Source organism: Callithrix jacchus, chromosome 5 (assembly GCF_049354715.1).
Source record: "Callithrix jacchus isolate 240 chromosome 5, calJac240_pri, whole genome shotgun sequence".
In the NCBI taxonomy this organism is placed as follows: domain Eukaryota; kingdom Metazoa; phylum Chordata; class Mammalia; order Primates; family Cebidae; genus Callithrix; species Callithrix jacchus.
In genome coordinates this window covers 120,866,975-120,877,495 of record NC_133506.1, presented here as the reverse complement: position 1 = coordinate 120,877,495, position 10,521 = coordinate 120,866,975, and the positions used below count along the sequence as shown (strand labels likewise).

General features: G+C 53.5%; 1 protein-coding gene across 1 annotated transcript; it reads left to right on the top strand.

Annotated features, from left to right (window-relative positions):
• The first annotated feature begins 3,008 nt into the window (after positions 1 to 3,008).
• RND2 (Rho family GTPase 2) lies at positions 3,009 to 9,412 on the top strand. The gene is made up of 5 exons (XM_002748018.6): positions 3,009 to 3,252; positions 3,751 to 3,838; positions 4,930 to 5,039; positions 5,792 to 5,926; positions 6,151 to 9,412. Exons 1-5 carry the CDS (start codon positions 3,151 to 3,153, stop codon positions 6,397 to 6,399), a joined length of 684 nt encoding a protein of 227 aa, XP_002748064.1. The 5' UTR covers positions 3,009 to 3,150; the 3' UTR covers positions 6,400 to 9,412.
• Positions 9,413 to 10,521: the final 1,109 nt, after the last annotated feature.

Sequence of the window (10,521 nt, the reverse complement as noted above, 5' to 3'; positions counted from 1 at the left end):
GATGAAGAGATCGAGACCATCCTGGTCAACAAGGTGAAACACCGTCTCTACTAAAAATACAAAAATTAGCTGGGCATGGTGGAGCGCGCCTGTAGTCCCAGCTACTCGGGAGGCTGAGGCATGAGAATTGCTTGAACCCAGAAGGCGGAGGTTGCGGTGAGCCGAGATCGCGCCATTGCACTCCAGTCTGGGTAACGAGCGAAATTCCGTCCCAAAACAAAAAACAAACAACAACAAAACAAAACAAAAAAACTATGTTAAGGGATAGGCCGGACACAGTGGCTCACGCCTGTAATCCTAGCACTCTGGGAGGCTAAAGCGGGTGGATCATTTGAGGTCAGGAGTTCAAGACCAGCCTGGCCAGCATGGTGAAACTCCCGTCTTTACTAAGAATACAAAAATTAGCCGGGCAGTAGTGGCGCGCATCTGTAATCCCAGCTACTCGGGAGGCTGAGGCAGGAGAATCGCTTGAGCCTGAGAGGGGAGGTTATGGTGAGCAGAGATTGCGCCACTGCACTCCAGTCTGGGCGAGTTAGATTCTGTCTCAAGAAAAAAGTTAAGGGGCAGTCCCAAAACTTGAACTTACATCAGATTTCATATTTGGCGAGTCAGCCACCTGTGGACTGGAGCCCAACTAAATTGTGTCTCAGGCTTTGACTCAACCTTTATGTACCCCAGGTAAGGATGAGACTTCATTCACTCTGGTCTTGAAGAGGCAAAGAAGGAGCATGAAGACAAAGCCTTTATTTATTTATTTATTTATTTTGAGACGGAGTTTCGCTCTTGTTACCCAGGTTAGAGTGCAGTGGCGCGATCTCGGCTCACCGCAACCTCCGCCTCCTGGGTTCAGGCAATTCTCCTGCCTCGGCCTCCTGAGTAGCTGGGATTACAGGCACGCGCCACCATGCCCAGCTAATTTTTTGTATTTTTAGTAGAGACCGGGTTTCACCATGTTGACCAGGATGTTCTTGATTTCTTGACCTCGTGATCCACCCGCCTCGGCCTCCCAAAGTGCTGGGATTACAGGCGTGAGCCACCACACCCGGCCGACAAAGCCTTTAAAACTTTCTTACTTTGGTGTTAATGTTCTGTTCCTCAGTTTCCCTTCTGTAAAATAGTGATGATGCTATGTGCTCTGATTATGTTTTTATGTGTTTTTTTTTTTTTTTTTTTTTATACAGGATCTCACTCTGTCACCCAGGCTGACGAGGTGGCGCGATCACGGCTCCCTGCAGTGTGAAACTCCCGGGCTCAAGCAATCTTCCCACCTCAGCCTCCTGAATAGCTGGGGCCACAGGCCTGTGCTGCCACGCCCGGCTAATTTTATTTTTTATTACTCTTTGCAGAGCAGGGCTACCCCATAAGCAGTGTGCCTAGAGTGGTCAAACCTAGATAATTTTTAATTTATTTTTTCTAGAGACAGGGTCTCACTAGGTTGCCCAGGATGGTCTTGAACTCCTGCATGTTAGCACGCCTCCCAAAGTGCTGAGATTACAGGCGCGAGCCACCGTGTCCGGCTTCTAGTTATTGCCTCAGCCTCCCCAGTAGCTGGGACTACAGGCACGCGCCACCATGCCTGGCTAATTTTTGTATTTTTAGTAGAGACGAGGTTTCACTATGTTGGCCAGGCTGGTCTCGAACTCTTGACCTCGTATTCCGCCTGTCTCGGCCTCCCAAAGTGCTGGGATTATAGGTATGAGCCACCGCATCCGGCCAAAAAAGCACTTTTTTTTTTTTAAGACAGTCTTGCTCTGTCACAAGGTGCCAGGCTGGAGTGCAGTGGTGCCATCTCGGCTCACTGCAGCCTCCACCTCCCAGGTTCAAGCAATTCTTCTGCCTCAGTCTTATGTAGCTGGGACTACAGGTGCATGCCACCACGCCCAGCTAATTTTTGTGTTTTTCACCGTATTGTAATTTTGTATTTTTCACCATATTGGCCAGGCTGGTCTCAAACTCCTGACCTTGTGATCCACCAACCTTGGCCTCCCAAAGTGCTGGGATTACAGGCGTGAGCCACCACGCCCGGAAAAGCAGTTTTAAAAGGTAAAGCCTACAAAAATTAGCAGGGAATGGTGGCGTGCGTCTGTAGTCCCAGCTACTCGGGAGGCTGAGGCCGGAGAATTGCTTGAACTCGGCAGGCAGAGGTTGCAGTGAGCAGAGATTGCGCCACTGCACTCCAGCCTGGGCAACAGAGCGAGACTCGTCTCAAAATAAATAAAATAAAAGGTAAAAAATGCCATGCAAATGCGTATCAGTGGTTTGATTAACTGTTAGACTCTGAATCCAGCCTGACTTTTGGGCTTAGCTCTGGCTTTAGCAGAGCAGGGCTGTCACTGTGGCGGTTATTTCTCTTCCGCCTCATCTCCTTCTCCCCAAGCATCCACCAGAGGACGCAGCGCCCCCAAAACTTTACAGCCAGTGCTTGGCTGGAGGAACTCCGTCCATGCTTCTCTGCTGGTCTAGGCCCGCGGTTAAGTCAACGAAACCCGAGACCCGGCTGCCGGTTGCCATGGACACGGAAAGCTATGACGTCACCACCGTCCGGGTGGGTGTGCTGGGGTTCACCCTCCCATTTCCCCAAGACCTCCTGCCGGGACAGGAGCGGAGGTGGTAGAGAAAACCAAAAAAGCTCCCTTCTTCCCCTAGCATCTTTCTCCCCCCGTGCTCAGGAAGTGGATGGCTGTCGCCGCGCTGTCCGCACGGGCACACTTGCGTGCACGCGTGGGTACACAGCAAGCCCCAGCTTCGCGTGTGTGCCGCTCACATTCTAACCCTAAGAACTTTGCCTGAACTCTGCCCTGCCCTTATCTCCGAGGAAGTCCTATAAGCCCTATTCGGCAGATCCCAAACCCGCAGGGGCCCCTCAGGCGCGCTGGACCCCGCTTCTGAGGCCTCTGTTCCTAGGGCTCCGCCCAGATCTGCTGGGCCCCGCCCCCTGGCTGCGCGGGTGGGAGGCGGGGCCGGGGGGCGCGGCCGCCGGGCTGGGGGCGGGGCGGAGGGGGGGCCGCAGTCCCGGGGCGGGGGCTCGGCGCGAGCCCGCGAGATGCCGGTGTCGGCTGCCCGAGCGGCTGCAGCTGCAGCGGCGGGGTAGGCGGCGGCGGCGGGGCCTGGGAGGGGGGTGGCGTGGGGGACCGGCGCGTAGCCGGGGCCATGGAGGGGCAGAGCGGCCGCTGCAAGATCGTGGTGGTGGGAGACGCGGAGTGCGGCAAGACGGCGCTGCTGCAGGTGTTCGCCAAGGACGCCTATCCCGGGGTGAGGGACCGGTGTCTTGGGAGGGGGGCGCTAAGGCTGCTGGGGGTGGGTGACAGGGGCCCTGGGGACGGATGGGAACGGGTACTCGGGTAACCAGGGACAAGAGATGGGGCCTCGGAGGACGAGGGGGAGACGTTGGGGGCTCAGGAAGGACTGCAGAGGATTGGGGTGGGAGGAATTAGGGAGCAGGGTGAGATGGATGGGGTTTGGGAGAACCAGAGCATCCAGGAGGGAGGGCAAGGGGAATGTCGGAGGTCCTGGGCAATAGAGAGGGAAAGAACTAGGGGGCTGAAGGGACGAAAAAGGGCCAGGAGGAGGTCTGGGAGCCTAGCAGAGATCCTGCAGGGGGGCAGGAACTCCTGGGATCTCCGCTTTACCCAATCCCAGACCAACTTGTGTCCAGGGGCAGGGCTGGACCGGGTGTGGGAGTGAGGAGGGCATTTGTCTGTGGTGAGGACTTGGAGAGAGGATCTCATCTGGATCCATCCGTGTCTGCAGAGTTATGTCCCCACCGTGTTTGAGAACTACACCGCGAGCTTTGAGATCGACAAGCGCCGCATTGAGCTCAACATGTGGGACACTTCAGGTAGCCAAGTCCCTGGGGGTCACTCCAACTTCCAAGGTGGCCCACTCTGTCCCCTCCCTTGGCTAGATCCTCAGGTTCCAGGTTAGCCCAGCCCATCCATCCAATTCCAGCAGGAAGGAAAAGTCAATTTTCTGCTTAAAGCCAGGGAAACTGAGGCAGAACGTGCAGAGCCTGACAGAAACCATGTCCTGAAGGAGAAAGCCTAGGATCTGAGCCCCTCAACTGGGTGCTGCCTACCTGGGAAAGTTGGGAAGGCATGGCTTTTAATTTGGAACATGTTTCTTAGGAGATAAGACTGGGTTTAGAAAAGACATTTAGTGGTGGCTCACATCTGTAATCCCAGCACTTTGGGAGGCCAAGGTGGGCAGATTACCTGAGGTCAGGAGTTTGAGACTGGCCAACATGGTGAAACCCACAAAAATTAGCCGGGTGTATGGTGTGCGCTTGTAATCTCAGCTACCCAGGAGGCTGAGGCAGGAGAATCACTGGAACCTGGGAGGCGGAGGCTGCAGTGAGCCAAGATCCAGCCACTGCACTCCAGGCTGGGTGACAGAGCGAGACTCTGTCTCAAAAAAGAAAAAAAAAAAAAAAAGAGAGAAGACATTTAGAATGTCTTGAGTGAAGGGTGGGCAGGGGGACTATTTCTCTCAACTGAACTAGAAATCTGAGGTCAAGTCCCAGAAGGATGGGAGTACTCTCCCTGTCACTGCTTTTTCTCTACCTGACACAGGGAAGGTTTTTATTTTCAAGAGTTCCCTTCAGGGCTTAGGTTACCAAAGCCCAGAAAGCACATGCAACATTTCATGAGAATGTCTGTAGATTTCCTGAGCTTCTCTAAGGGGTCCAAACCTCAGTCAAGATTAAAAATTATTAGTTTTTAAATCCCTAGGGAAGCAGAGAGCCATTTCCTACCATCTCACCTCCCTTCTGCCTGCTCCCTCGCTTGGGAAACACAGACTCTATGATGAGTATCAATGATTGCTCTTTTCCATTCTCTGCTCCCAGCATCCCTTGACCAGGCTCTCTAAGGTCTCCCATTCCCTTCCAGGCCTCCCACCCACTCAGGCCCCTCATGCCCTGTCTTCCTTCAGGTTCCTCTTACTATGATAACGTCCGGCCTCTGGCCTATCCTGATTCTGACGCTGTGCTCATCTGCTTCGACATTAGCCGACCAGAAACACTGGACAGTGTTCTCAAGAAGGTGGGAGCCTGGGGAAATAGGGCAGCTAGACCAAGGGGGACCAGACACCATGGTCCTGACACACGATGGGCCCGGAGGGAGTGATGGCTGGGGTATGGCCATCAGCTGGTTATCGGGTGAAGTTCTCATCCCTGCCACCCCTCCCTCCAGCCCCCATCCCTCCCAGCCACCCCCTTTCTGAAAGTCCTCAGCTGGATACAGCAGCTAAGGGAGGTGGGGGAGTGAAGGGAGAAGCACACACAGGATTCCTCCTCTGTTCTTTCCAACTCCTTGGGGTTGGGAGCCCTAGATGGAGGGTATGGGATGGGAATGCTGATCCTGGAGCTCAGGAAAGCCTTGTGGCCTCCTCTCCAGGCCCCTGTTTCCATGAGAAAAGCTGGTGGTGAATGGACAGAAGTCAGCTAGGGCAGCCCCAGTTCCCAGGTGGGGGAGGGGAGGGTAGGATAAGTTTGTTCCCAGGAAAGAGAGTATGGGAAAGGCAAAGGTTCCAGGCTGGCAGACCCTTCATAGCCACTATGGGAGAAGAGTCCACAGGCCCACCCCAGCCCTCTTCTCCCCCTGCTTCCCATTCACCCCATCCTGCTCTCAACCCATACCTAGCATTCTCACCTCCTTCCTCATGTGGTGAGTCCAGAGGGATACATGGTTTCTGCGTGCTGTGAGGAAGAGAGGGCACACTGCTGGCATGGAGCAGTGGCTCACCCTGTCCCTTCCTCCACCCCTCCGCAATTCTCTTTTCTTCTCCTACATAGTGGCAAGGAGAGACTCAAGAGTTTTGCCCCAATGCCAAGGTTGTGCTGGTTGGCTGTAAACTGGACATGCGGACTGACCTGGCCACACTGAGGGAGCTTTCCAAGCAGAGGCTTATCCCTGTCACACATGAGCAGGTGGGACTCTTGACCTCTGACAGCCTAGACCTGTCATCTCTACCCCTTCAGTCTCTGATTTGAAAACACCCTACCTGGCTCATCCCTTGTCCTGGCCTGTGACCTCTGACCTGATCCCTTGACCGCCCCCAGCCGTGACCTTCAACCCCAGCCGTCAGCCTCCATGCCCCTTTCTAAACTTCAGGCTAAGACGTACAACTTTCTCCCATGCGCTCCTTTTCCAGGGCACTGTGCTGGCCAAGCAGGTGGGGGCTGTGTCCTACGTGGAGTGCTCCTCCCGGTCCTCTGAGCGCAGCGTCAGGGATGTCTTCCATGTGGCCACAGTGGCCTCCCTTGGCCGTGGCCATAGGCAGCTGCGCCGAACTGACTCACGCCGGGGAATGCTGCGATCCACTCAGCTGTCAGGACGGCCAGACCGAGGGAATGAGGGCGAGATACATAAGGATCGAGCCAAGAGCTGCAACCTCATGTGAGGGGCTAGGAGGGGGCAGGGTGTGAAGCTGGTGGTGAGGGACACAATTGTTTCCCTGCCTTCCCCCAGCCTTCCTGACCTCCTGAGCCTGTCTGGGAAGTCTGGGCAGGCAGAGCAAGCAATTCTTCTGACAGGGGAGCTGGAGGGCAGAAGGGTATCATTTCTCATATCCTCCTCCCTCCTCTTCTCCAGTGGATGTTGAAGGGAGCTAATAGGGCTGGCATCAGGGGCATGAACTGGGATGGGGCAGGTGGGGGTTAGGGAAGCTGGTATCAAACAGTGACCTCAGTGGAATCGCCTATGTGAAGGGTACCCTCCTCTCCACCCCCACCCTCCATATCCTGGTTCTGGCCCAAGGAAAATGTCCATTCTGTGACCTTCTCTTTTCCTCTCACTTGTGCAGCTGTTCTCACACATCTTAACCTCTAGGCAACATGCACTAAATTCAAAAGCAAGGAGAAGCCCCTACCCGCATTAGTTCACCAGCCTTAGAACCTCCCTTCCCCCATAGTCACCCAATAAAGCCCACGTCCATGGAAAACGGCTGTGGCTTTAGTTTCGTTGCTTTTTAAAAAATCAATCTACCAATCTCTAGCAGTAGGAGGGAAAGTTAGACCTCAGCAGGAGAACTTTCCTGTCCATGTCCACAGGTGGAGCAGAGGACAAAGCCATAGGTTGGATCATTAGTGTCCTTTTAGGAGCCAGAACTGGGAGGAGACATCCTGGGACTGTTCATCCCAGTTAATGAAGTGGGCAATTCTCAGGCCATTAAGGGGTTTCAGAGCAGCTGACATGCAATTAGTCAGCATTTCTCAGCCCAGCCAGGCCTGCTGCTAGTGGGAGGGGTCCTGCTCACCATCAGTACCCCTGGCTTGGAGCCTGCTGGTGCCCTGGGGGTTGCAGGGTTAGGGAGGCATCAAAAGTCTCCATGTCAAAGAAGCTAACCCCGTACAGCGTGCAGTTTCTCAAGGGGTCAGTAGTTTGATTCTGGGGTCTCCTTAGGGGCTCAGGCCAGAGACCTTTCTCTCCTTCCATGCTGAGTTCCTTGATGACTTTCAGGGGAGCATCAACTGTAAGTTAGAGTTACCCTTACCCTGTCTCTTAAAGGAAAGATGGTGGAGGGGACTGCCGAGCGCCTGTTGTCAGGAAAGACAGTGCTGGTCTGTCTTCTCGGGAGTCTGGTTTCAGATTGTCCTGTATTCCCTCCCTGGCTCTGGTCCCACTGGCCTCTTTTCGGTGACATTCTCCCCCAGGAACCATCCCTGGCCCTTCCCTCCCCCAGCTCCACCCCCTGCCCCAGCCCCAGCCAGTTCTTCCAGACACGGAAGAGAACACTGATCTTATGGGACTATCTGTGGGATCCCACCCAAATTTATAGTCCATTCCTCCTTCATTCAGCAAATATGTACTGAACACCACCTGTGTGTCACACACTGGCTTGGGAGATTCCAAGGACCAGTCTCCCAGCTTCTGGAGGCCAGCCCAATGTGGAAGAGCGGTACCCCGGGTGTGAAGGTGCCGTGGCTGAGGGATTTTTTTTTTATAATTTAAATTTTGTTTAACAGCTCTGGATATGGAGGCTGAGGGATATTTGTACATGTATGGGGTGTTATGAGAGCTCTTTTGCAGCCTGAGAAGCCAGTCCTGTGAGCCAGGGCCTGAGGGTTGAAGAGGAGTTTGCCAGGTGTGAAAGGGGCAGGAAAGGCACTCTGGGCAGAGGGTACAGCATGTGTAAACACGTGGGGATGAGAACGGGCATGGCACTGTTGGGGCTCCCATGGCAGGGAGAGTAGAAGACAAGGCTGGGAAGAGGAACCAGGGTTTCATTCTGAGTATGTGAGGAGCCACCAGGAATTTCAGGCAGAGGGTGAAGTGATCAGATTTGTTTTTTGGATAGATGGTTATCTGGATGAGGTATTGGGGCTGGGAGATTTGGCTCTGAGATGTGCCTTTTAAAATAGCTTCTCAGTGGTGGCTCACACCTATAATCCCAGCACTTTGGGAGGCCAAGCTGGGAGGATGGCTTGAAGCCAGGAGTTCGAGGCTGCAGTGAGCTATGATCATGCCATTGTCTTCCAGCCTGAGTGTCAGAGTGAGACCCAGTCTCTTAAAAAAAAATATTAAAAAGTAAAAAATAAAAAAATACCTTCTCCTTTCCCTTATGCCAGGTTCTAGTCTTGAGAGAAAAGGAAATCCCTACCCACCACTCCCTGGCTCATCAGATACCCCTATCCCAACCTCTCTTATGGGACTGGTCCATTTCAGCCAGTCTGAGTCTAGGAAACTTCAGTGACATTTGAAATTAAGTGCTCTTGGATAACCACTCCTTCAAACTGAGACCTGGTTAGGGACTGACTCAAGGACCCCAAGTCCTGGGCTAAAGGTACAGGAGCAGGCAGGGCTCCAGGTCCAGTGAGGTGGATCTCCATCTGTCTCTGAGGACTGACCCTTTCCGTACCAGGACCTGCCATAAAAACCGACTTGCAGTTTTTAGCTGAGTGGCTTCTCTTTTCCACTTTGGGCTTCTCAGTGCATAGCAGGTTCAAGCCCGCAACCACCAAAGCGTAGAGTGGAGAGTTTGTGTACCCTTTCCTCCAACCTCCATCTCCTGCCATGTGAGCTCAGGGAATGCAAATGCATTTCAGTATCCCCCTAAAGCAACACAATTAGAAATATCAATCAGCTGGAGGAACCCCCAAAGTTTAATACATATTCAATGCCACCAGGAATGGATTTTTGGTCCCGTTCTGCAGGTCTCAGTTGCCAGATGTTTTATTTCTGGGGAGGAGGGCTCTGGGCTGAGGAGCTCAGTGGGTGGGAGGAGGAAATGGGACTGTTCCTGATCCCCAAAGGCCTCTGTAGGCTGGAGGGAGGGGACCTTACTCCCTCCCCTACCACAGATGCAGGAGTCACCCAGCTTCCTTCTCCACAGCTGTTTCCCTCACAAATTAGACACTGGTTTGGGAAACAATGTAGCCTCGTTAATCATTTAATAAAATAAACAACTAATCACACTGTGATGCCAGTGTTTGTTTTTTTGTTTGTTTTTGTTTTTCTGAGACTTTGAGACAGAGTCTCGCTCTGCCATTCAGGCTGGAGTACAGTGGTGTGATCTCAGCTCATCATAACCTCCACCTCCCGGGTTCAAGCCATTCTCTTGCCTCAGCCTCTCATGTAGCTGGGATTACTGGCGCATGCCACCACACCCAGCTAATTTTTCTTTTGAGATGGAGTCTCCCTCTGTCACCAGGCTGGAGTGCAGTGGCATGATCTTGGCTCACTGCAACTTCCGCCTCCCAGGTTCAAGCCATTCTCCTGCTTCAGCCTCCTGAGTAGCTGGGACTATAGGCATGTGCCACCTTGCCCAGCTAATTTTTGTATTTTTAGTACAAACAGAGTTTCACCATGTTGTTAGCTAGGATGGTCTTCATCTCTTGACTTTGTGATCTGCCCGCCTTGGCCTCGTAAAGTGCTGGCATTACAGGTATGAGCCAGCATGCCAGGCCTAATTTTTGTATTTTTAGTAGAGACGGGGTTTCATCATATTGGCCAGGCTGGTCTCGAACTCCTGCCCTCAGGTGATCCATACACCTCAGCCTCCCAAAATTCTGGGATTACAGATGTGAGCCACTGCACCCAGGCTAGTGCTTCTTAACCTAGGCAATCAGCCTGTCTAGGAGGGAGGAGTGGCGAGGACAGGGTAAATGGGAACAGAGGACTCAGTTGAACCCCGGAAACCCTTCAGCTGACAAAGGTCCTCCCATTGTGACTCTGGCCCTCCCAGGAGGGATAGTCATGGGAAGAGCTTCAGATTGGGAGGCAGAAGTCCCAGAGCCTGGGTTGAGCTCCACTGCTTCTTCCCTGGGGAGCCTCTGGTGAGGCCCGGCACCTCTCTGAACCTGTTTTGCACCTAGAAAAGGGGGCTGATCAGCCGGGCACAGTGGCTCATGCCTGTAATCCCAGCACTTTGGGAGGCCGAGGTGGGCAGATCACAAGGTCAGCAGATTGAGACCATCCTGGCCAACATGGTGAAACCCCAGCTACTCAGGAGGCTGAGGCAGGCAGGGGAATCGCTTGAACCCAGATGCAAGAGGATGCTGTGAACTGAGATCGTCCCACTGCA

What these genes read in the sequence shown, in the direction of transcription:
- RND2 (XM_002748018.6), top strand. Translation starts at nt 3,151, where the DNA reads ATGGAGGGGCAGAGCGGCCGCTGCAAGATCGTGGTGGTGGGAGACGCG. An exon ending in CCAAGGACGCCTATCCCGGG is followed by an intron (nt 3,253 to 3,750) that starts GTGAGGGACCGG and finishes CCGTGTCTGCAG; the next exon opens with AGTTATGTCCCCACCGTGTT. An exon ending in CAACATGTGGGACACTTCAG is followed by an intron (nt 3,839 to 4,929) that starts GTAGCCAAGTCC and finishes GTCTTCCTTCAG; the next exon opens with GTTCCTCTTACTATGATAAC.